This window comes from Nelumbo nucifera, chromosome 2 (assembly GCF_055504915.1).
Source record: "Nelumbo nucifera cultivar China Antique chromosome 2, China Antique-T2T, whole genome shotgun sequence".
Lineage (NCBI taxonomy): Eukaryota > Viridiplantae > Streptophyta > Magnoliopsida > Proteales > Nelumbonaceae > Nelumbo > Nelumbo nucifera.
Window position 1 is genome coordinate 43,264,755 of NC_142650.1, and position 27,026 is coordinate 43,291,780.

The window sequence follows — 27,026 nt, forward strand, 5'->3', positions numbered from 1 at the left end:
ATCAATAAGAAAAATAATCTGACAAAGAAGGGGGTTCTCTTTAGTGATGTGTCTGGTGAGATTTGGTTACCATATTTGGCACACAATTAATTTCATGAGTGGCAACCATTTGAGTTCCACATGGAATCCATATTCCCCCATATCAATTCACAATCAACAACTATCTAAAGAAAAAATGTTTTGCCTCCACTAATGCCTAGACCACTTTTTACCATTTTTATCTTCAGTCATACAGGTTGGCTTCCTTTTTGATTGTAATCTCCTTTATGAAAAATGGCCTTCTTCCAAACATAAATGAATAAATCTTTTTTTTTTCAGTTTCATATATCCATTTCTTTGCCTGTATAAAGGCCATTAAACAATGTTGATTTGTAAGGGGTGGACTGGATATGAATGTAAACTTGGGCATTTTTTGCACACTTCTTTGCCTTTATAAGGACACGCCTTAAATGTTTAATTAGGACTCATGTCTCTTTCATGAATAAAATAAGCATTTTACTTTTGGTAAGTTTGACCCTTCACATGAGATATCTTTTTTCTTTGTTAACCTTCAAAAAATGGTTCTAACAAAATTACAAATGCTTTCAATTGATCCAGGTCACTCTACTTTCAAGAATACATCACAGAAATCTGGTGCAGTTTCTTGGTTACTGCCAAGAAGAAGGAAAGAGTATCCTTGTTTATGAATTCATGCAGAATGGAACTCTGAAGGAGCATCTTTATGGTAAGTAATAAGCAAGGATCAAAATTTCATCATGTATCAGCCCGTATCGGCCGATACATATCGTATTGGAGCCTTCCTGATATGCCCCTACAGGGGGTGTTTCGGGTCGGCAAGTGGTTCAGAGGGTAGACCGGCCTTAAACCGGCCCCTCTGAACCAGTTTCAAAAAAAATTAAAAAAAACACATAAAAAACAGTACTGATACAAGCCAATATGCCCTACCGGCGTATATCCCTGTATCGATATTTTGAACCTTGGTAATAAGTATCATTTATCCCTTTAACTATGGATATTCAGTCACCTGCATATAAATTTTGTTAGGACCATTAACACGTGAGAGAAGTCTCAGTTGGGTCACACGCCTAGAGATTGCTGAAGATGCTGCAAAAGGTTAGTATGCATGAAAGATAATATAATTTATAGTTTTGACACCCCCCGTCCTGTGCTATTATTACTCAAAGATATCAATTTAATTGTTATATTCTGAAACTTATTTCAGGCATTGAGTACCTACATACAGGCTGTGTTCCAACTATCATCCATAGAGACCTAAAAAGCAACAACATTCTTCTTGACAAACACATGAGAGCAAAGGTTTCAGATTTTGGTCTATCAAAGCTTGCAGTAGATGGATACAGTCACGTCTCAAGCGTAGTTCGGGGGACTGTAGGATATGTAGACCCCGAGTAAGGCCTTTGCACAAACCAATACCTTTTCTTTTATATTGTTTCCCCTTTTTCACTTTAGTTTAGGGGGAAACTACATACTTGAAAGCATTCTCTGACCATGACTGATTCATATAATCATCTATTTGTGAAGTTATGGCTATATCACATTCTCAGAAGTGTATGCTTTATTTAAATGGGTATCTCGTCACTGGTCATTTAGGCCTCTGCAATCAATGCAATGACTAGTCAGTACATACCGACTAGTCAGATTAAAAACAGTTCATTCTAAATTTAAGATATTGATGCAGTCTCATACATAAGTTAATATAGACCTATGATGCCTGGATATGGATGTGGATTTTTTTTCCAAAACATTAGTGTTGACAGTTGTTTATGTATTCAGGTTTAGTACCATAAGGGTACTGTTGTAATTTCTCCTCTGTTTATATTGTTCGACTGTACTAGTATAAATAATAAAATCATTCTTTCGCCCCCTATGTTCTGGAGGGCTTTCAGTCACTCGACTCACCTCTCTTCTCTCTTCTCCTCTCCTCTCTTCACTTGCTCTTGCTCAACATGGTATCAAAGCAAGTCGTTCAGGCCTGAAGGGTGGTGTCAAGCTAACTACTGTTGCATCCAGTGCTGTCTCCAATCGAACTCCTGATCTGGTGAAGTCAGTTCGACCCATAAGTTACAGAGTCTTTTCGTCTTCCAGCCCAGAAATTGCTCCTCCTGTCTACTCGACTGTAGAGAGACTATTGTTTGCAATTCGTAGAGGGTGTTCTGTCTTCAGAAAGGCTAGCATCTGAAACTAAAAGAAGTATTGCTCATCTTCTGTTTGGCTGCCTATTGTTTGAGGATTCGTAGAAGGAGCTCTGGTTTACAGTCAAGGAGTTCTGGTTTACCATAAGGGAGACTATCATCTGAAACTAAAAGAGGTATTATCATCCTTGTCTGTTCAGATGCCTATTGTTTGCTGAACTGTTTGATGACTACTCGGCTACCCTACTGTTGTTTGTTCGACTGATGAACTGTTCGGCTGCCCTACTGTTAAGTGACTGTATTCCTTAACACAGTAACTGTATTCAAACCTTCTTTTTGTTGGTATTGTGGACTGTTGATGGTTTGTTTTAGTCGACTAATTGTCTGCTCAACATTAATCTTATTAATTGACTGTTCGGCTACCCTATTGATCTCCTTGACTGGTTAGCTATCAGCCCTACTAAATAGGTCATTCAGACTTGTTCTTGTACTGCAACAGCAATGTGCAGACTTGTTTCAGTGAAACCGTAGGTCAGAAGGACCTGTTTCAGTACTGCAACAGCAGTGTTCAGTTTGTTGTTTGTTCTCAGTGAAACTGTAGGTCAGAAGGACCTGTTCTTGTACTGCAACAGCAATGTTCAATTTGTTATTTGTTCTCAGTGAAACTGTAGGTCAGAAGGACCTGTTCTTGTACTGCAACAGCAATGCTCTTTCTTTTGTTCTCAGTGAAACCAGTGGTCAGAAGGACCTATCTCTGAAATAGTCTTGTACGGTTGTACCTTTTTGGTTGCTGTTTCAACTTTTTATTCAGATATCATGGGCAGTGAAGATTCATCCACATCTGGAGTTTCCTCAATGCTAAATGGAATGGGTGGGGGTGACCTATCCTTTCCCATGGCTGTTGGCCCTCTTGATGGTTTAAATTACCTGGAGTGGTCAAGAGGGATCAAATTATACATCACTTCAAGGGGGAAGATAGGCTATATTAATGGGAGGATAAAAGAATCATCCTCCGAGAGTGCTGAATATGATAGATGGAATCAAGAGAACAGTATTGTTATGTCCTGGCTCTTGGTTTCCATGCAACCTCAAATTAGGAAGAATTTCATGTGGGCTGAAACTGCGAATGAAATCTGGGAACAAGCAAAGTCTACATATTCAGAATTGCGATACTATGCCAAAATTTATCAACTGCAGGCAGCATCTTCTACTTGTAGACAGGGGGAGAGGTGCTTATCGGTCTATTACTCTGGCTTAACATCTGTCTGGAAGGAGTTGGATCACTACCAGAGTGATCTCCAGAAAAGGAGATCTCCAGAAAAAAACAAAAGATAAGGAAAAATTGTGGTGCACTTATTGCCAGAAACCCCGACACACCAAAGATACCTGTTGGGATCTTCATGGGAAACCAAAATGGGCTCAAGATCTGACTAAGAAGCAAGGTTCAGAGGTGAATAAGAAGTACGGACAGCAAAGTACAAAGAAACATCACATGGCCAACATGGCTACTCGGGAGAATCAGCCCTCCATTTCTACTGTGACTCAGACACATCTCACTGGACCTGACCCGAGGGAGGACACTATGAATTCCTTCCGTGACCATTTAGAGCTCTATGGTAAAGCAATTCGTCAGATGGATACTCCTCCCTCAACCTCATTTGCATCTACGTCAGGTAACCCTGCCACTGCTTTCCATGTTGCTTCTCACACCCTTGACTCTCCATGGATCATTGATTCTGGAGCATCAAAACATATGACTGGTACGTCCTCTTACTTTCAAACCTATCACCCTCTTTCTGGAAGAGACAAGGTGAGACTAGCCGATGGATCATACTCTTCCATAGCTGGTCAAGGAACTCTCCCTCTTCCTCTTGGCCTTACCCTTTCTGATGTTCTTCATGTTCCAAATTTTCCCATTAATTTGTTCTCTGTTAGTAGTGTTACTAATTCCTTGAATTGCTCAATGACCCTTTTCCCTTCTCATTGTGTGATTCAGGATCTGGCCTCGGGGAGGACGATTGGTAGGGGTCGTATGGCTGATGGACTTTACATGCTGGAGAATAAGGCCGGTCTTCATGTTACAGAGTCTATGAGTCAGTCTATGAGTCAGTCCTGTAAGAAAAAAGTCTATTTATGGCATTGTCGTCTTGGTCATTTGTCTTTTGAGTCTTTGAAAGTTGTATTCCCAGAACTGTTTAAGTCAATGTTTGTTTCTGATTTTTCTTGTCAAAAGTGTCAGTTGAGTAAGCCTTGTAGAACTTATTTTCTTCAAAGAAATAGTAAATCTGAATCTCCGTCTCACATTGTTCATTCTGATGTGTGGGACCCTGTTACTTTACCATCTAAGAGTGGCTACAAGTATTTCATTACCCTCATTGATGATTATTCTAGATATACTTGGGTATACCCGATGGAACCAGGGAAGAAGTACCAAAAATCATTCAAGATTTCCAGCGGATGGTCTTCACTCAATTTCAAATTGAAATCCAAATTTTCTAATCAAACAATGCAAAAGAATTTTTTCATAATGACCTCACGGAATTTTTTGCTTCGCATGGTTCCCTTCACCGTAGCTCTTGTGCCCGCACACCACAACAAAATGGTGTGGCCGAACGGAAGAACCGACATCTCCTTGAAGTGGCTCGAGGTTTACTACTTCATATGAATGTTCCCAAACGGTTTTGGCTTGAAGCTGTTCTTTGTTCCACTTACCTTATAAACCGTATGCCCTCTCGTCGGTTAGAGTACAAAGCCCCACATCAACTTCTCTTTCCTAAGGCTCCCCTTCTTTCTATTCCTCCTCGTGCCTTTGGTTGCCGATGTTTTGTCCAAAATCTGTCTCCCACCCGTGGGAAATTGGATTCTCGTGCTATCCCTTGCATATTTCTTGGTTACTCCTTCACTCAACAGGGATACCGTTGTTTTGATCCTGTTTCTCGTAAATCCTATGTCTCCATGGATGTTTCTTTCTTTGAAGATGAGCCTTTCTATCCTGTTTCTCCTCAGGGGGAGTGTAGGCATGAGGAGAAACTGGTTCATCTTCCCTCTCTCCCTAACCCTCCACCTTTTCGTGTTTTTTCTCGTCGTCGCAAAGGTCAACCAAATTCAAGAGCTATAGAGAATCTGGAAGGTATACCTCCAGTGCCACCAGACTCCTCGGGGGAGGATCATACTCACTCAGGTATTTTTGCTCCCAATGATGTCCTTGAATCTATTGAAAATGATTCCTCTACTGCTAATGATCTTGATCGTCCTATTGCTCACAGGAAGGGTGTTAAATTGTGCACCACTAAACATCCCATTTCCAATTTTGTCTCCTATGAGAACATTTCATCCTCATTCCGTGCCTTCCTTACCTCTATTGACAGTGTCCCTATCCCTAAGAATGTGGCAGAAGCTCTTTCAGTTCCTGAATGGAAAAATGCCATGAGGGAAGAAATTAATGCCCTTCACAAAAATGGCACATGGGAACTTGTTGATCTTCCTAAGGGAAAGGTTCTAGTTGGATGTAAATGGGTGTTCACAGTCAAGCATAAGGCTGATGGAACAATGGAAAGGTATAAAGCTCGCTTAGTGGCAAAGGGATTTACTCAAGTGTATGGAGTTGATTATGCAGAAACTTTTGCCCCCGTTGCCAAGATGAATTCCATTAGAGTCATTTTCTCTCTTGCGGCTAATCTAGATTGGGTTTTACACCAGCTGGACATCAAGAATGCATTCTTGAATGGTGACCTTGAAAAGGAAGTGTACATGATTCAACCTCCTGGTTTTCTAGCCCAAGGCTGTTGAATTGAAGTCTTTGTATGTATGAGTATTCGGCTTATAAGAGTTCTTATTAGCCTATACTTAAGTTTAAGTTGTCCTGTACTGGGCCTTTGTTAATGGGCCTAATCCTGTTTAATGTTTTAAGTTGTCTGGGTGTCCCATCACTAATCAGGGGCATTCTAGTAACTTCCTGTATCATTGTACTACATCATAATATAAATAATAGTACTGTCGACTGAGCAGTTCAGTTCGACATTCCAGCATCTCTTCTTCTTCTTCTCTTTTCTGCTACTTCGGCTACAGTAATTAGCTTTCATGGTATCAGAGCATTAGCTTCTTCTTGGTTTCAGCTGGCACACACTCTCTTCTCTTGTTGTCTTTTCATCTTCTCTCTTCCTTTTCTGGGTTGCTGCAGTGAAGACCTAGGGGTGTAAGAGAGTAAAGCAAGTTCGAACCTAGGGTTTCTCTTGGTTGTAGGACTCAAGGGAAGTAAGACCCAGAAGTAGTTGTCCTACTAGGTTATTTCCAGCAAATAGTAGCTATTTGGCTACTAAGAGAGGTCTGTGTAGGACAGACCTAGTTGAGGACTGATTTCAGCAGTCCTAGCACTAGCCGAAAGGAGCTTAGCTACTTCTACAGTTGCAGCTTCGGTGCTCCAGCAAGACTCGCACAGACTTAGCTTCTTCTACAGAGCCCACTGTTCACTTGCTACTGTTGCAGCCTCGAACTGTTCACTCGCTACTGTACCCGAACTGTTGCAGTTTTTGGTTCAGCCCAAGTGAAGTCTATCTAGTGTTCTACCAGCACTGTGAACACTTCTACCAGCATAGCAATGTGGCAAACAGCTCCAAGTTCAGGGTGGTTATCAGTCCGAAACCCCTCACCACTGCTGTGAGATTACCTAGGGAGCTGCCAGCTCCAGATTGTTCAGCACTGTGAACCCTAGTTGAGGACTGATGTCAGCAGTCCTAGTATTGGCCGCAAGGAAGAGCACTCTCTTTACAGTTGCAGTACTCGAAGTTCAAGTGGAGTCTGCATAGCACAATAGTTGAGAACCCTTAGCTTCAGGTCGGTTACCAGCCCAGAACTCCTTGCTTGCTGTTGTAACTGAATTGTTTCAAAACTGTGACAGTCTCGGCAAGTCTGAAACTGTGTCGAGTGCTGTCAGAACCTGCTGTGATCATTTCAGCTAATCAGATCTGCTCCAGAACTGGTTCAGAACCTTCAGAACTGCTTCGGCTAGTCTTAATCAGTGTCACCTACACAGTGGCTGCAGTCAAGATGTCTTCAATACCCAGAGATGTTTCTTCTAGAGATAACAGGCCTGCGGCAAGTGGGAATTTTGTCACCAGCAACAATGATGAAAACTCACAAAATACACCAACAATGTCTTCTCCTATGGGACAGGTTGTTGATTCCTCTGGAACTGGTACTTTGGGCTTCACTACTAGTGAGGTTGAGGTCCTTAGCAGGGCATTAGCCCGTCTAAGAAATAATTCTTTTGCTTCTACATCTCTTGCTAGATCAGGTACAGCCTCTGCCTTCAGTGCCACTGGATCTATTGACTCTACTTCTTGGGTTATTGATTCCGGTGCAACTGACCACATGACACATATGTCTTCCCTATTCTCTTCATATCATTTGTTGTCTGGTCAGGATAAGATGAGAGTTGCTGACGGGTCTTTCTCCACTATCTCTGGAAAGGGAATGGTTGACCTAAGCAAGGACCTCTCTCTTAAATTAGTTTTGCATGTTCCCAGTCTCACCTCAAATCTTTTGTTTGTTTCAAAGCTTACCAAAAATTTGAACTGTAGTATAACTTTTTTTCCTACTCATTGTGTCTTCCAGGACAGATTGACAAGGAGAACGATTGGGTGCGGTCATGAGTATGGAGGACTCTACTATCTTGATGCAGACATCGGTTCAGCCTTACAAGCATCTGCTGGTAGTAGTCTGGAGAGTGTGGAGTCAAAAGCTAAGTTGCATCTTTGGCATGCTAGACTAGGTCATGTGTCTTTCTCCTCATTAGAAATGTTGTTTCCCGAACTGTTTAAGGGCATTTCAAGTCAAAGTTTAACCTGTGAAGTATGTCAAGTGTCAAAACAATGTAGAACTATGTATCCAATTTCCAGCAATGAAATTTGTGCTCCTTTTGATTTGGTTCATTCTGATGTCTGGGGCCCTTCATCCATTGTTTCCTTTGATGGCTTCCGGTACTTTATCAGTTTTATTGACCACTACTCTCGTTGTACATGGATCTACCTGTTAAAAGGACAGGATGAAGTACCACGAATAACCATGGCATTTTGCAAGATGATTGAAACACGGTTTAATAAGAAGATTAAGCAATTCAAGTCAGACAATGCTGCTGAATACTTTGAAAAATCCTTGAACTTATTCATGGAAGATGCTGGCATACTACATCAGTCATCCTGTGCTTATACTCCTCAGCAGAATGGGGTTGCTGAGCGCAAGAATAGACATCTATTGGAGACAGTCCCCAAGCAATATTGGTCTCAAGCTGTACTTTCTGCATCATATCTAATAAACCGGATGCCATCTAAGGTGTTGGGTATGAAAACCCCTTTCTCTGTTTTGTGCCCCACTCTTCCAGACTTTCCCCTTCCTCCTCGGGTCTTTGGCTGTATATGTTTCATACATGTGAAGGACCCAAAGAAGACCAAGCTGGATCCTAAGGCTACAAAGGGAATATTCTTGGGGTACTCTCCTACACAAAAGGGTTACAAGTGTTATGACCCTGTCTCCAAGACTAAGTATGTCACCAGAGATGTGGTCTTCTTTGAGTCTTAACCCTATTTTCAGTCTTCTCAGAATCCTCTTCACGGGGAGACTAGTGGGATGGAAGAGGATTCTCATTCTCCCTCCCTTTTTTGTTCCCCTATCTGCCTCGGGTCTTCCATCCTCTCCTCCTACTCCTTGTTGTGACATTCCGGGTCAACCCAGTGAAGCTCCCACTGTGCCGGTTACCTCTCCTGATGCTGCAGATGTTCCTGAAGGCTCCAGTAGGCAACAAAAAGAGATACTTACATACAACAGAAGAAAAAGGGGCCCTCAACCTCATGACAGCAACCAGTTGGACTCGGATCAATCTGTCTCTACAATCCAAGGTAATTCCAACTCTCATACTTCTGATTTGGATCTTCCTATTGCTCTCCATAAGCCTATCCGCTCTTGCACCACCCGACACCCCATTGCTGATTTTGTTTCTTACTTACATTTATCTCCTACCTATCACTCCTTTGTGTCTGCTCTTTCCTCTGTGCGTGTTCCTTCTAGGTACTCAGAGGCAGTGTCTGATCCAAGGTGGAAAGAAGCTATGAATGAAGAGATGAAAGCCCTAATGAAAGCAAGAACTTGGGAATTAGTGGATCTGCCAGAGAGGAAGACCACTGTTGGGTGCAAGTGGGTGTTTACTGTAAAGCACAGGGAGGACGGGTCCATTGAAAGGTACAAGGCCAGACTTGTGGCAAAGGGGTTTACTCAGAAAGAATGGATTGACTACAAAGAAACCTTTGCCCCAGTAGCAAAGCTTAACACAATTCGGGTTCTATTGTCACTAGCAGCAAATTTTTCATGGGAACTTCATCAGCTGGATGTGAAGAATGCCTTCTTAAATGGTGACCTTCATGAAGAGGTATTTATGGAACCTCCACCAGGCTATGACTTTAGTAGAAAGATGTGCAAACTGAGGAAAGCATTATATGGGTTGAAGCAATCTCCCCGTGCATGGTTTGAGAGGCTCTGTGGGGCCATGAAGAAAGTGGGGTACACTCAGAGTGGTGCAGACCATACCTTGTTCATAAGGAGACAGGATAGCAAACTTACTGCACTCATTGTTTATGTGGATGATATGGTTATTACTGGGAATGACTTGGAAGAGATAAAAAGACTGAAGGAGTTTCTAGCTTCTGAGTTTGAGATCAAAGACTTGGGTCATTTGAGATATTTTCTTGGGATTGAAGTTGCCAGGTCAAGAGAGGGAATCTACATATGTCAGCGGAAGTATGTTCTTGACCTCCTAGAGGAAACAGGCATGATGGGGTGCAGGCCAGCAGATACTCCAATGGAACAGAATCATGGCCTGCAGGAATTAGTAGGGGAGGACTACTGTGATAGAGAGAGATACCAAAAATTGGTAGGGAAGCTGATATACTTATCTCTCACTCGGCCAGATATTGCTTATGCTGTGCATGTTGTCAGTCAATTTATGCACTCTCCAAAGATCCCTCATATGAAAGCAGTTGAAAGGATTCTCAGGTACTTGAAGACTTGCCCATGGAAGGGAATTCTCTTCAGGAAAAACAATAGAATTGAAATTGAAGCCTACACTGATGCAGATTGGGCTGGGTCTGTTGGAGACAGGAAGTCAACCTCGGGTTACTGTACATTTGTGGGAGGAAACCTGGTCACATGGCGCAGTAAGAAACAGAATGTAGTGGCTAGATCAAGTGCAGAAGCAGAGTATCGAGCTATGGCCCACGGGGTTGCTGAACTCTTATGGCTCAGAACTCTTCTTAATGAACTTGGCATTAAGGCTGAAGGTCCTCTCAGGCTGTATTGTGACAATAAAGCTGCCATCAACATTGCCAACAATCCCGTGCAGCATGACAGGACAAAACATATTGAGATTGATCGGCACTTTGTTAGAGAAAGAATTGTCTCGGGTGAACTCTGTGTGCCTTATACTCCATCTGAGATGCAAATTGCAGATGTATTGACTAAAGGGCTGGCAGCAGCAAAGTTTAGGGACATGCTTGGCAAGCTAAACATGATTGATATCCATGCTTAGCTTGAGGGGGAGTGTTGGATTGAAGTCTGTATGGGTATTCGGCTAATAAGAGTTCTTATTAGCCTATACTTAAGTTTAAGTTGTCCTGTACTGGGCCTTTGTTAATGGGCCTAATCCTGTTTAATGTTTTAAGTTGTCTGGGTGTCCCATCACTAATCAGGGGCATTCTAGTAACTTCCTGTATCATTGTACTACATCATAATATAAATAATAGTACTGTCGACTGAGCAGTTCAGTTCGACATTCCAGCATCTCTTCTTCTTCTTCTTCTTCTCTTTTCTGCTACTTTGGCTACAGTAATTTAGCTTTCAAAGGCAATGAACAGAAAGTGTGCAAGTTGAAAAAGTCCTTATACGGGCTGAAACAATCACCAAGAGCTTGGTTCAGCAGATTCCATGTGGCAGTTCAGCAGAAAGGATACAGGCAATGTCAATCAGATCACACACTGTTTGTGAAAAAAGGAGAAGGTAAAATTGCTGCTCTAATTGTATATGTGGATGACATAATTGTTACTGGTGATTGGGAGGATGAAATTCAGAAATTGAAACTTTTTCTTGCCACTCAGTTTGAAGTGAAGGATCTAGGACCTGCCAGATACTTCCTTGGAATTGAAGTTGCCCGATCAAAGAAGGGTATCTTCATTTCTCAAAGGAAATATGTCCTATATTTACTTCAGGACACTGGAAAGATGGGGGTGAAGCCAGTTGACTCTCCCATTGACCCCAACCATAAATTAGGTGACAACTGTGGTGAATCGCTCAAGGATGTGAAACAGTTTCAGAGGCTTGTAGGGAGATTGTTATACCTTTCTATGACTCGCCCAGACATTGCATATGCTGTTGGTGTCCTCAGTCAGTTCATGCATGCTCCTAGGTCTTCTCATCTTGAAGCAGTAGAGAGAATCCTCCGATATCTAAAGAAGTATCCGAGTACTGGTTTGTTATTTCAAAAGCACAGACATTTGAAAGTTGAAGTTTATACAGATGCAGATTGGGTTGGATCCCAAAGTGACAGAAAGTCTACCAGTGGCTATTGCACCTTTATAGGAGGGAACCTTGTTACATGGAGGAGTAAAAAGCAAAATGTGGTAGCTAGATCCAGTGCTGAAGCTGAATATCGTGCTATGGCCCACGGGGTTGCTGAAGGCATGTGGATAAAGAATTTGTTGGGGGAGTTGGGTTTCCCAGTGACCAAACCTATAACTCTATTTTGTGATAACAAAGCAGCTATAAGCATTGCTGCCAATCCGGTGCTACATGATAGAATAAAGCACATCGAAGTTGACAAGCATATCAGAGAGAAAGTTATCACAGGCGAAGTGTGTACCCCCTATGTCACTTCTGAGAACCAGCTTGCAGACATCTTTACAAAGGGTTTAAACCTTTCCAGACATCATGATCTTTGTGACAAGTTGGGCATGATTGATATCTATGCTCCAACTTGAGGGGGAGTGTTGACAGTTGTTTATGTATTCAGGTTTAGTACCATAAGGGTACTGTTGTAATTTCTCCTTTGTTTATATTGTTCGACTGTACTAATATAAATAATAAAATCATTCTTTCGCCCCCTACGTTCTGGAGGGCTTTTAGTCACTCGACTCACCTCTCTTCTCTCTTCTTCTCTCCTCTCTTCACTTGCTCTTGCTCAACAATTAGCAAAGTTGATCTGGCCCTGAATTCATGTAGTTTAAAAAAATTGTTTATTTCAGTATATGTATTTTGTACTCTGTTTTGCTTTTTGCTTGGTTTATTGCCGCATTGCTATATATGAAATGATTGTATGGCACTATGTTTATGGAATATTGTAATTAATGGCTGATAGTGATTAGTGATTTAGTATGTAGGCATCATTTCCTATCTTTATATAATTCTTTCAATATAAAATAATATAAAAGGATAAATAGTTCCATGTCAACATTGGAAAAACATACTTCATTCATTGTCAAAATCCATCATCTAGGTAGGTACCTAGAAGACTAGGTGATAACTGATAAGATGCTCCTCTGTCACCTATATTTGCCTACATGCCTCAACAACTATGGGAATGACATCAGGGAGGGGGAAGATTAGGTGTGCCAGTAAAAGGTAGAGTGCATAATGAGGTGGATTTTTTTTTTATTTTATAAATGTAATTCAAGCAGTACATAAAAGGTTGGCTGCATAATGAGGTGGAACATTTCCTTTTTATTAAATGTTTAAATTCAGGCAGTTCTATTTTATGATCTGAAATTCAAGATTCCTGTGTTAAGGTTCAGAAGCAATTACCACTTGAATTTGTCTTGTTAAAAACCAGCTTTGAAAAGGTAGTATTCTGTAAAACTGATCCTGATTGATTAGTGGTTTCTGTCAACTATTAAATCTATTTTCCCACTTTACATTTGGGCAAATGGAATGCAATCATTATGCCTTTTCTGGCATATTTTGACCTTAGTGCCTAAATCATGGGTCAGGAGGTTTTGAAACAGGAACATCTATGGTCATGATCCATAAGTTTATGAATCATACATCTAGGAAAGAAACAATCCCACATCTCTCTGTCTCTCTCGCCAAGTGTTAATGAATAATTACATTTTTTTTTTGAATTTGTCCACAACATACTTATCAAATTATAAGTTTTAATACTAATTAGATTTGATGCCATTGATGCATATATGATCCACTAATGCTGCCAATTTTTAGACCTTTCATGTCCTTTCTGTGAGCAGGTGGAAGATATGCTCTGGTGTTGATGACTTTGTAGAAATGTGTATCTTCTTTACATAATTTACCCTATTTCTGCCACTTGGAGGCATGATGCTGGTGATCTGAACTGTTCATGGAAACCTTTTAGAGGTCACATGTTCAATCCCCCAGTCCATGCAGCCTTATACCCACTTCGTATTGGCATTTTCTCCCATGTGGTTTAGCCTTCCAATTTCATTTAGTTTAGAAGCTGCCGGTCAAGGCTTATTTTGGACATGTGTCAAGGGTGTTGAAGGTGAAATTTTATAGCAGACAAACAAGTGAGGCTCTTTTGGGCTTCAAACCATATCCTAACATGGTGGTGGTGTTTAGACCCTAGACCTGGTGAATGAATTACCACACAGAAGATTCCGGGGTCTTAAGAGTCCTATAAGTATAGCAATACATGTGCATATACCTTGATGTTTGTTCCATTTATTTAAGAATTTGAGTTTTACATTGTGTCTTCATGCGGCTGTATTTGATATGTCCATTTTTTCTCTTAATATACAGGTATTACATCTCTCAGCAATTGACAGACAAGAGTGATGTTTATAGTTTTGGTGTGGTTCTTCTTGAGCTGATATCTGGTCAAGAAGTAATATCTAATGAAAGCTTTGGTGTGAACTTCCGGAATATAGTTCAATGGGTTAGTTCAAAGTTTACTATTGAAGCTTCTCTCTCTCTCTCTCTCTCTCTCTTACATATATATACAGCTTGCGGATTTTCTTGGTTCACCTATCCTGCATTTTTTTTTTCGTTCTTGTTTGCTTATTTGTTAATCTATGGGAATGATAATATTATAGGCGAGGGCACACATAGAGACAGGGGACATTCAGGGAATCATTGATCCCTCGCTGCATAACGAATTTGATATCCAATCAGTTTGGAAGATTGCTGAAAAGGCGATGATGTGTGTCCAACCCCATGGGAATACGAGGCCATCAATATCAGAAGTGCTCAAGGAGATCCAAGAAGCAATTTCAATAGAGAGGGGAGCAGAAACAAGAAGAGAAGGTTACTCTGACAATATGTCAAACAACTCTTTACACTCTTCCACCAATCTCGGCTCCAGGAACATAGGCGAGTCCAGGCTATTCGTCTCATTAGATGAGTCCATTACGAGGCCAACAGCACGATAGCTGTGGTGGTCTCTGTTCTCCACTTGTGTAATTTTAGAAATTTTAGTCTCATTCAGATTACAGAGCTACCCCTAGAAAATATGGAATGTTAACAGTATATAATGTTCAGATTATATTATGGTGATTAAATTTTTTCAAGGCTTCGGGTTTAAATCCATATGATAATTGATTTAACATTTAAGTTTATTCACCGAAGCCTGTATGAAATATGGATCGATCAACCTCAATTTATCGATATTTGTGATTGATTGAGCCTTTCTTTACATCCATTTTTATTTGAGTTCTTTCAAAGCACAGATTTTTGAGTTCGAGCAAGTCTGTCCATTCTCAAGTTACCAACTTATAGATTTAGGTCTCTTGACTCTTTCCACGTCAGTCTCTGCAACTTTCAGATGATGTATATGTGTAAATAAAAAGGGATAAATACTATAGGCTGTATTTGGTTGCAGTGCAATTTTATTTGCACTAGTACACATAGTGCAAATGAAAATAATAATAATTCTGGTTTAATAATTTGTACTACAAATTATTTTACTTAATTTGCACTACAAACAAACAAAATAATAAGGTAAAAGTTGAAACAAAAGTAAATCAAAATTCACACTCAAACCATATGCATTACCATAGCTTTGCAGCAGTGCAAAGCAACCAAACAAAAACCTTACCTTAAACTTTTTTTTTCAGTATTCGGTGTCATGTACCATTAATAACTTCTCTCTTTTTCCCAAAGTGTTGGTTGCAGGATTTGATTCTACTCCAATGCTGGAAAAAACCAGTTAACACACCAACGAGCCAGACCTCAATTGGTTTGACTTGAACCAATGTTTTCAAAAGCGGCCTGGAAATGAAATAATTTGTCTCCTGTTTTGGCTTATGTGGAAATCATTGTACAATTCACACGATACAGGAATAAATCTGTGACCACACAATTTGTTTAATGATTTGTTGAGGCCAACTCGAAAAAAAAAAAACCGCGGACTGCTGTAACTGTCCTGGTAAGCGATTCTTTTGCCAGCAAATCAACATATTTTATAAAATAACGAACTGAGTGATGAAAAAAATGGTAATATGACTAGTTCCCTGGTCAAGCAGGACCGGGCCCAGGATGGGCTTGTAGTATGGACTAGGCCCAGGCCTGGCCTTGAAATTTGTGGGCTTTATGCGGACCCAAGCCTGGGCCAAGCTTGAATACAAAATCTAAGCCCAACCTTGAATTTGTGGGCCGGGCTGAAATTATCACCCCTAGCTTGCTCAACTTCACCTTTGGCTGTATGGGCTTCTAAATAGTGTTGATTGGGTCTCACGAACAGCCACAGGTTTTGCACTCTGTTATCGCAGAGGAAAACGTGGTATAACTTCTTTGAACATGAATACTTGGAATTCACATCTGCGCCCCACAGAGTGCCCTGAAAATGTTTTACAACACATCCCAATCATGTATTAGGAACATCTCCCTATGACAAGTACGGAGATATCACCAATGCATGCTGAGATGTGCGTGTTAGGCATTTTTGAGGCACACTCTGTGGGGCGCAGATGTGAACTTCAATATTTGGCACATAAGCCTACGGCCATTGGCGTGGGACGAGTTGACTAAACGACATAGGTTCAATGAATGTGAACCATGCCCCACATGGACCACATACAGTCCAACATCATCTAATGTGAACCATGACCATGAAAGAGCCCATCCAATAGATTGATGAGGTACTCTTTCAAAAATAGATTGATGAGGTACACTAAGTCTTCTACCATGCCTTGACAAAGCTTAGAAAGATGACAATAATGACTCACATTTCGTCAACAATCTCCGTAATCCATTTAGGGCAATGGCCACACATGATCAGCTTTTTTTTTTCTTTTTTTTTTTTTACATAAAGAAACCACCATTCTTGAATGCCTTTTTTTTTCTTGCTTCCTGGGCAGCCTGATAGGCCTCAGTATTACAAGTTATAGAAATATAAACGAACATAAAAGAATAAAAAACTCTAAAACATCTTTAATTTTATATTTAAAAAAAAACTAAAGATGACCAAGGTGAGACTTCACAAGCTCCATTCAACATTCGGATGGTATTCAAGCAAACAGATTTTACACTAATAGTATATATTTGGCATCGATGCTGATGTATAGGTTGGAAGCACCGTTTTATGAGAAAATGGTGTCTTTTTTTGTTTGTAAATGTTACTGTCAGGTAGGACATTTCTTGGAGCAACAACAGTGTTTTTTGTTTGGTACCAATGCTCCAAGAAATGTTTTCAGCACTGGTACCTATTATCCAGTGCCACGACATGTCCCTGTCACTGTCACCTCATGTCCCTGTTGGCAGCAACGAGCTGCAGCTCCAGGAAACGCCAAATTCGGTGTTGCTCCAAACCACGCTTTCTCGATTTTCAAAACATGGCTTGGAGTACCATTTTTTATAGAGAAACGGTTCCAATGTGACGCTGATGTATCACCGTTTTCTGGAGCAATGACAATGATGATCTTTCAATTAGCCCTTTTAGCAAAAAGCAAAAGCCTGCAAAATACTTCCGAGTTCTGCTTCTAAAACATCATTTACCTTATCCAAAAGACCACCTGCAACTGACAAAAACTAATTGTTATTAATAACAAATAAACCGAACGAACCCAAATTATTTGCACAACAATCAGCATCAAACTTAGTACAAATTCCCAAACCAATATTAGAATTCTGGTTCATTAATTCGGATTACCAATAGCAAAATATCCTTGAACATTATCATCGTTTCCTTACCAATCCCAGGAGATAACATTCGAAACATGAGATAAAATCCAAAACACTGACTTAAAGCATCATTTCTAGCAACCCATATATAATAAAAAACTGCAGCAATAAAAAGGGTAAAATACAAAAATCTCCCTTAAGGTTTTTGATAATCATAAAAACCTCCCCTCTATTTTCATTTAACAAATATCTTCCCTGAATTTTTGAGAAATTTGACAAAAAACTCCCTTTCATCACTTTCTTAGATGGAAAACGTTAGTCTAATGTATCAATTTCTTCTAAATACCCATTCTATCCTTTTATAAATTATTTTACATACAAAATTACTGAAATAACCCCAGTTTTTACTTGACAAAAATCTCCTTTTAACAATCATCTTCTAATGTTTTAATCGAATTAAAACATGGTTACTCAGTAATTTTGTATGTAAAATAATTTATAAAAGGGTAGAATGGATATTTGGAAGAAACTGCTACACCAGTCTAACTTTTTCCGTCTGAGAAGATGAAAGAAGAAAGGTTTTTGTCAAGTTTCTCAAAAGTTCAGGGGAGGTATTTATTAACATGACATTAGAGAGGAGGCTTTTATGATTGTTAGAAACTTCAAAAGAGGTTTTTATATTTTACCGGAAAAGAAAAAAAAGCTTTCCCCTCCACTTTTATCATAAGACAGAAATCTCTTTGGGCTTGAGCAGTCAAAAAGTAACTTCTTACCCAAATAGAAAGCTTTGTATTGGACATTTGGGCCACACTATATATATAGGCACTCATTCCCCTCCACTGTCCACTGTCCACTGTCCACTGTTCACTGCCCATATATATAAAGGCACTCCTACATGATGAAATGAGACAACGGAGAAGCTACTCAACCGGATTGCATCCTATGCCCTCTTAATTCACCCTAACATGACATAAATGTGGAGGATTTCTTTTCTTTTGTTGGGTTGCATTATTGCAGAATGCAGAGCTCCAAAAGCTGGATTGTATATATATTTCATCTCCAGATTTCTAGAAGTCAATTCCCAACATTTTGTACCGAGAAACTTATTCAAGGAACCACAAAATAGTGTGGGCCCAATTATGGCACATGTTCTCTCTTATCTTTTATGCTTTTTCAGACCACTGATGAGAATTGCACTGGTGCTTCCCTGGGTTCTATGATTCTACCCACTACCCATTTTCTCTTGTTGTGTAGTGACCACTACCCATTTTCTATGATTCTACCCATTTTCTCTTTAAATAGCACTCCTGACACCAACCTCACAGAATTGGGGCTGTATATCTGGAACATTTCCATACTTGTAAGTTATCATTCATGGGTGATGTTCTTGCGTGGTTGCAACGTACTGTGAGGTTGGTATGAGGCGCACTCTGTAAGGAACAAATCCGAATTCCTCTCAATGGTATGCCCTGTACAAGGGTATGGGCAGTCTGAGTCCACTGGGCTCCAATGCTAAATAGTTATCTTGTGGTTTTCTTTGTGTTTATGATGACGTTGAGAACAGCGTGCAGCCCATATCGGTCCGCATTGACACGTATCGACCCATATCGGGCTCCAATGCAAAAAATGAAGGAAATTTTCAACTATAGCTACTTCCTACTTGTCAGAATCAAGGTTTAAAGTATTGACACGTATCGGCTCATATCGGTCGATATGTATCATTTCGGGGTTCTGAGCGGTTCAGAGGGTGGAAGAGCTTTAAATCGGCACCCCTGAACCGGTTTTGAAAAAAATAAAAAAGTAAAAAAAAAGTACTGATATGGCCCAATACACCCCTATGGCGTATCGGGTATATTGATATTTTGAACCTCACAATGTATGTAGTTGATTTACAGCCTTTGTCTATGCCAAGGAGACGAACATTTTCTAGAGCTGGACTGAGATGCGGCCTATTTGTTACGGCTAATGTTATAGGTCAATGTTGTCAAACTTAGAGCACATGAAAAACCCAAAGGCTCAGTTTGAAAAGAATACAAATATAAATATGTACAGCACAAATACATATAAAATAATATAAAATACAAGGTTTCCTACTCTGCATATTTGTATTTGTACTCTTTCCAAACTGAGCCAAAAGCTCAAATTTAATCATAGTTTTACCGGTTTGACCGCAGGTTAGATGGTTCAGCCCATTGATGGTAGCAAGACCCAAATCAGTCTTGGGTTCTAACCCTCTTTGCAAGCTGAAACCTATCCTCCGCAGCTTTCTTCGCCCAGGAGAACGCATCGATCGGCCGTGCCAGAACTGACAAACAAGAACAAATCAATCTCATCGTCTTTCAAAACCCTGATCCTCCTCCTCTCGTACTCCTCTGCAAGTGGAACGACAATTTCTACCATTTTCTTTCTTCTTCTTTTTCTTCCTCAGCGAGACTGAAAACCAAGAAAAAGACACCCCACGAACCTTTGAAGTTGGAGCCAATTCTGTCGATGAACACGTTTGCACACCAAAGTTGGATTTCGGGCAGGGGTGGGGAAAGACAGAAATTATTCTAAAGATGGAGAAAGTTAAAAAACAATAAAATTAATAAATTAATAAAATAAAAACATGTTCCAATGCATGGAACTACATCAGAATCCAATTCTATTGTTGAAATTATAAATTCGAACCTGATTCTAAATTCAAAATATCATATTAATTTGAATTCAGTCCATTCTGTTCTATTACTATTAAAATAAAAATAACGTACATATATAAATATAGCATATTGTATTTAGTATGAATATTTAAATAGATAGATAGATGCAGGCCAAATCTGCATTCCATCAGATTACTAAACAGAAGCAGGTTTCAAAGTATTTGGATGTCATGTAATCGGTTGATAGGCCCTACTTGCATCAGCTCTCAACGTGAAACCACCACTGGTCACGCACCTTTGTGTGTATATATAGCCCTATTTAGTGGTTATTATTCTTACTTTAATTATACTCTTATTCCCTTCCATCTTTTTATCCTCCGAAGAGGAAACATCAAACATGTCAGACACCAAGCTGGAACGGCCTGACAGAAAGCTTTCATGCGAACCTACATTGGACAATGAAGCACAGACAACCATTGTTGGTAACAAACAAGGGGGTTGGATTACTTTCCCCTTTATCACAGGTTTCTTTCTTAATTTCTCTTTCTCTCTACTCTGTTTTAATATCATGTCTGAAATATTTATGGATTCAATGTGTAGTATCTAACGACATATAGCTGTTGTTGCATCGGACGGGAATCGGCAGTTAGCACGTTGGGTTTGACGCTTGCATCCAGTGGATGGTTGAGCAACCTCACTGTATATCTTATCCAACAATTCAACGTCAAGAGCATCGATGCAGCCCAAGTCTACAACGTAGTCAGCGGTTGCGCCACTTTGTTCCCCATTGCCGGAGCTATCATCGCTGACTCTTTGGGCTGCTTCCCCGTCATATCTGTTTCCTCATTTATCTCTTTGCTGGTAGTTATAGCTAGCTCTATCATCACTTGCAGTGAAATAATAACTTGTAAACAATCGCATTAATTAGCTGTTAGCTAGTCTGTCATAGAACGTAACTCAACATTAACATATGTAAGGCATCTCCATATTTACTTGTAGGCTGTGATTCTGTTCACCATAACAGCAACATCGAGTAGCCTGAAGCCTCCACCATGTGTGAATATTGGATCAGCGGCAGCAGCAGAGAGTTGCAAAACCCCATCAAAGCTCCAATACGGACTGCTCTACTCAGCCATCGCCTTGGGCGCTATTGGGATGGGAGGGTCTCGCTTCACCACAGCCACCATGGGCGCCGATCAGTTCAATAACGCCAAGGATCAAGGCATTTTCTTCAACTGGTACTTCTTCATACTGTACGTGGCGTCGGCCGCTGGCGCTACGGTCATCGTCTATGTTGAGGACAACGTGGGCTGGGGATGGGGCTATGGCATAGCCATCGGTGCTAACACCGTTGGCCTGCTCGCTTTCTTGATTGGGAAACGCTACTTTCGTCACGCCAAACCCAAAGGAAGCCCATTCACCAGCTTAGCACGCGTACTAGTCGCCACCATTCGGAAGAGGAAGGTTGCAGTCTCAAGCCAGACCCAGGATTACTATTACGGACATGGTGACCTTACAAAGCTGCCATACCCACCTCCAACTCCAAGCTTCAAGTAAGATGAAATAATCCCTCTAGCTAAATTTCTACTGTACTACTTTCACATTCATGCATGGTTGGGTTTGGTAGAGAAACGCTTGTGTTGGTCATCAATATAAATTGGTTTTCAACCTTTGTCCTCTTTAGAGACACACACTTCACTAAAGAGGCTATAAATTAGTCCATACTCTACAATATGTGCAGGTTCCTAAACCGTGCAGCGCTGAAAAGTGAAGAAGACATCAGAGTAGACGGCTCAGCTGCAAATCAATGGAGACTGTGCACAGTGCAGGAAGTAGAGGACCTAAAAGCCCTAATCAGAATTTCTCCATTGTGGTCGACAGGCATCTTCGTAAGTGTCCCAATAGGGATCCTAACCAGCCTAATCATCCTTGAAGCTCTAAGAATGGACCGTCACGTCGGGCCACACTTCAAAATCCCAGCTGGTTCATTCCTCGTCTTTCTTCTCATCTCCACAGCCCTCTCTCTATGCTTCATGGATCGCTTCTTTTATCCAACGTGGCTCAAGTTGACACGTCGAACTATGACACCACTTCAGCGAGTAGGAATTGGCCACATCCTCAACATCACCGCCATGGCAGCGTCAGCCATAGTCGAGTCCAGGCGACTCCATGTGGCCCGATCACACCACCTTGACGACCAACCCGGATCAATCGTGCCCATGTCTGCGCTGTGTTTGGTGGCACCGCTCGCCTTAGTTGGAGCCGGCGAGGCGTTCCACTTCCCAGGACAAGTAGAGCTGTATTACCAAGAATTTCCGGCCAGTTTGCGCAGTACGGCCACCGCCATGGTCTCATTGCTTGCCGCAGTTGGGTTTTATCTGAGCACTGTAGTGATCGATTTGACTCGGAGAGTCACTGGGTGGTTGCCTGATGATATCAATCACGGGAGACTAGATAAAGTTTTCTGGATGCTGGTTGTGGTAGGAGCGATTAACTTCGTCTATTATCTAATCTGTACAAAGTTGTACAAGTATCAGAAACGTTGAGAAGGTCGATCGGTTTCACCGTCACTTATTCAAGCTCAGACAACTCCACATGAATTTTCTTTTGCGTTTACGTACTCCTTCATTTCCTTTAATTTTGTGTGTTAATTTAACCGAGTATATATTTGTCTCACTGTGGGGAATTTATAATGTTTGTTGTTTAATTGAAATATTGATCATGAAGGATGATGGTTTTAACTTTTATGTATTTTGGATTTGACGATCGATCAATGGACTTGTTTTCTTTTCTTGATGCATTTAGGGTTCCATTTATTTTGATTGGATGGATGCATGGGAGTGCAAATGGTGTTATACCAACTCCTAAGTTTGGCCAAAGATTATCTCCATAAGGTGTGAAAAATAAGGCGGTTGGAGTTTTTTTGACAAATGGATAAATAACTTATTCATTCTCAATGCTTTCTGGAAAAAAGAAATTATCATGAGTCCCGTTATAATGGCAACGCATTTCTGTGGGAAGTGGGACCCATCTATTTTTCCCCCAAAATGAATTAGGCCTAAGAAAGGTGCATGGTGCTCATTTTGTATTAGATCTTGTGATGCAAAATCTACATTGTCAATAAAGGAAAATGAGACAATAGGTGCAAATTATTTTATATTAAGTACAGTTCAGGGGAAAAAATTATTGTTATAAATAAATGGATGCAAATTTGAATTAGGTACAAATTTTGTGTATGGTTCAGATTTTCACTGCAAATACAGAAAATATCATTGTGTTAATTGATTCTTTTAGTCCATCTCGGCCAGGGGTGATCATTTTCAGCCCCAATCATATATATATATATATATAAACTGGTTCAGTTCTTGCGTTAAACGGTCCAACTGTTCGAATTGAACTGATAGTCCATTTTAACAAAAAATTTAAAAAATTTAAAAAATGGCTAAAACCGTTGGACGGTTCTAATGGTTTGACCACATGGGTCAGTGGTTTGCTAACCAAATCAACGGTTTTTGGTGAAATAACAGTTATGGGGTAAAACGGAATTGATCAACTGGCCGATTATCGGTTTGTCTGGTCCGACCATCCAGTTCGGTCCAGTTTTGAAAATCATGATATATATATATATATTATTTATACATATTTATATATTATTTCATGTTATATTTTATATATAAACATTAAATATGATACCTATATTATGGTAGAGGCCCCAACCCATGGTACAGCTTGTTCGTTTGCTCTGAAGTCTTACATCTAAAAGTGCAATAATTACATTAAGAGGTATATTGGTATTGGTGAACTTTTCTTTCCTCTGAACTCTGAATACAGAGAATGTTGTTCTGAACTCTGAATTCTGAATTCTGAAATTATCAAATATCCATTTTGACCCCATATACGAAAGTTTTTATTTGTCTTTTAGGGATATCATTGAAAAACAAAAAATTGTATGATTACAATTTAAAAGATAAGAGATAAGAGGAAACTAACAATTATTTTTCTCTTAAAATTAAAAATTCCTATTAAGAGATAAGAGTTGAGAGGAAAGGAATAGGCCCCAATATGGGGTATGAAAAACATCATGCCTGTCCATGAGTGTACTTTCACAGTGGTCCTTTCCTTTTTCATGATAGACGTTGGGTGATAATTAATTAGGCAAAGATGATAAGGCCCATGGGCTGAATGTTGATGCCAAAGTTAATATTGCGTCATACTCACGGCATCATGGGCTAAACTTTCATCGAGCATGTGATTGCACCCTTCCTTTTTTTTTTATTGTTTTTTGATACAGATGGGTTTGTTATTCATGGCCCGCATTCATCAAAGTCATCATCTACATGGAGTCCAATTTTGGGCCCCCAATTGAATTATGGGTGACAGTCTTTTGGGCCCCCAGTTGAGCAGTCTACGTCGTTGCGCTTCAACAGGATGCATTAATGGAAGTTGGAAAATGGGTGGGTTGGGTTGGGTTGGGTGTGGGTTGAGCAGCAAACACAGGCTTAAGTTCAATAGTTAATATTCCTCACTTATCTGGAGTAAACGATGTCGTGTTGTTCTTTAAAACATTTTAATATTCTAAAAATATTATTATTATTATTATTATTATTATTATTATTATTATTATTATTATTATTATTATTATTATTATTATTATTATTATTATTATTATTATTGTAGTAGTAGTAGTATTGTTATTACTACTACTACCAAGGTTCAAAGTATCGATACGATACGAGTTTTGGCCATATCATATTGGCACTTAGAAACAGCTAAAACTCTATTTTTTTTAGTTTTTTTTTCAAATTTTGGTTTTTGGGGAAGCTTTTAGCATGCTTTTTATTATTAAAAAAAAATTGGGGGTCTGAAACAAATGGAGACAGGTTTTTTGGACCGTATCATTTTCAAAAGATACGATACGGTAGACCCGATACGGAGCGTATTGTATCGATACTTTGAACCTTGACTACTACTACTACTACCACTACTACTACTATACTACTATTACTACTAAATTTTGTATTCCATTTTTGTCTTAAATAAAAATAATTTTTAACAATTATTTTTATTTAATATGATGATTATATAACATTAGAAATGTTCCAAAATGTCTTTAACAAAACTCTATATTTTTTTATCTTTTGTGTTCTATCTTTTTTTTTAAATATTTATTATTCAATTATGACATCATAAATTTCTTTGAAAAGTTAGATCATTGACCCCCCATTTAAATAAGAAAATAGTTTTGCTTTCAAATCAGTTTTAAATTATATATTTCATCTACATTGTATACATAATTTTTACTTATCACACTTCATTTTTGTTTGACATAATTAATATATAATTTTTTATATATTTTTTTTATTACTTATACTTTTTTATTATTATTTAACTATCATGTCATCGATTAATCCATTTGACCCAAACCACTAACCCACGACCCAAAAATAAAAATACTTTGATTTCTAGGTTGACATTAAATTTTTTATTACATTTCCACTATTGATAAAACTATATCGTATGTATGATATTTATTTTTGTGGTTCTTCGTATTTACTATTTTTAAAAATTTTATTATTTAACTATGGCATCATTTCATTTTAGGTTGGTTTTAATTTTGGCATTCCATTTTCATCATTTACAAAAATACTTCTTACATTCATAATTATTTTTGTTCAGTATAATTAATATATAATATTAATGACATGCCTAGTTATTTTTATTTTTTGTATTATATATTTTATTTATTTTAATTTATTATTAGTTAATTATGGCATTATTTATTAACGGATTTGACCCCAAATGGTTGAATTGCTTACCCACCACCAAGAGGGAAAAAAATGATTTTGTTTTCAAATTATTTTTTCAAAATATTTATTTTTATATTATTAAAATTAATGTTGTGGATTTAATTAGTAGAATTTAATGATGAAAAAAAATATATCTTAAATATAGGATTTAATAAGTGAATATACCTTAGATATGATATTTAATGAGAGATAATAGGAAAATAGTTTTACTTCCAATTGATTTTAAATTTTACATTTCATTTCCATCACTAATAAAAACATTTCTCATTTATCATCAATGTTTTCAACTTGTTGTTGACTTAGCCGATTGAACCGTTCGAACCATCACTCGGCCTTGATTCTAGGTTTGGTTCTATTGAAACTCCCCTTTTGGTTAAAAACCGTCTTAGTTGGGCAGTTCAATCATTGACCCATTCGACCTAGTAACCAATTCACAGGTTGTGCACTTAATTATGTGCAAATTTTTAGAAGCCATAACTTTGCACTTTGATGTCTGATTGGGGTTATCTTCTTTATATTTTGAGTAACTTTTCAAGATCCATATGTTCCAAGGGCATTATGTGCCTTACCTTGCTATTTTTGCGGAAAAAAAAAACCTTTTTTTTATAAAAGTACTTTTACATTAAAACACTTTTATATAAGTGCTTTTATTAAAACACTTTTATGAAAGTACTTTTACAAAAGCACTTTTACGGAAGTACTTTTTACGAACACTTTTATGAAAGTACTTTTACAAAACATCTATGCCAACTAGTAAACATTGATTATCGGCCATCCGTCGGTAAACATCTATGTCAACAGTTTTGGAGACCTAGACTGGTAGATTATGAATACCGGTATAGTCTTTTTTATTTTAAGAATGAAAATAAGCAACATAGGACACTTGTCAGTCTGAAAAGAATTAATTTTCAGGAAAAAAGTGTGGTTCATAGCAATATTTTCTCATTCTGCCTATTTTTACCTATACTTATTCATTTTAGAATTTCATCTTAGGTAAAAATGAGAAAAAAATGAGAAGTGAAACAAAAATGGCCTAAATTTATATGAGAGGGAATTGAGGTAGGAGGATATGATATGATGCAAAATTTGCACTGAAGCCCATAAGTGTAAATGAGACAAAAGTATATTTTTTATATTAGGTAAATATGCAAATTAGATGCATTATGCTATAAAGAGGCCATAGGAGATCCTTTGTACCGTATTTGATAACTAGCAAATAAAACCATGCAAATTCATGGGGTTCAATGGAAAATTGGTTAATTTGGGTGGATAAATCTGGGTTTTGACATTAGTTTGGGTCT

General features: G+C 38.9%; 2 protein-coding genes across 5 annotated transcripts in view; both read left to right on the forward strand.

Annotated features, from left to right (window-relative positions):
- The window catches only part of LOC104599348 (putative LRR receptor-like serine/threonine-protein kinase At1g67720), a 29,919-nt gene extending 15,066 nt beyond the window's left edge, over window positions 1-14,853 (forward strand). For 2 of the 3 annotated variants that reach the window (XM_088897484.1, XM_088897485.1), the window contains exons 11-15: window positions 598-724; window positions 1,045-1,113; window positions 1,223-1,409; window positions 13,962-14,097; window positions 14,255-14,853. In XM_088897484.1, coding sequence (XP_088753610.1) covers window positions 598-724; window positions 1,045-1,113; window positions 1,223-1,409; window positions 13,962-14,097; window positions 14,255-14,590 — 855 coding nt within the window. In that variant the 3' untranslated portion in view covers window positions 14,591-14,853. Of the gene's footprint in view, window positions 1-597; window positions 725-1,044; window positions 1,114-1,222; window positions 1,410-1,979; window positions 2,330-13,961; window positions 14,099-14,254 lie in introns of those variants that run through there. The other variant, XR_016082321.1, reaches the window with a different exon arrangement.
- Window positions 14,854-20,076: 5,223 nt separating this feature from the next.
- Window positions 20,077-22,718, forward strand: LOC104588672 (protein NRT1/ PTR FAMILY 2.7-like). Of its 2 annotated transcripts, none has more exons than XM_010246697.3 (4): window positions 20,077-20,442; window positions 20,565-20,779; window positions 20,918-21,471; window positions 21,660-22,718. In XM_010246697.3, exons 1-4 carry the CDS (start codon window positions 20,316-20,318, stop codon window positions 22,462-22,464), a joined length of 1,701 nt encoding a protein of 566 aa, XP_010244999.1. In that variant the 5' UTR covers window positions 20,077-20,315; the 3' UTR covers window positions 22,465-22,718. The 2 variants fall into 2 exon arrangements, with proteins under 2 accessions (XP_010244999.1, XP_088753038.1); XM_088896912.1 differs by having other exon boundaries at window positions 20,241-20,442; window positions 20,519-20,779.
- Window positions 22,719-27,026: the final 4,308 nt, after the last annotated feature.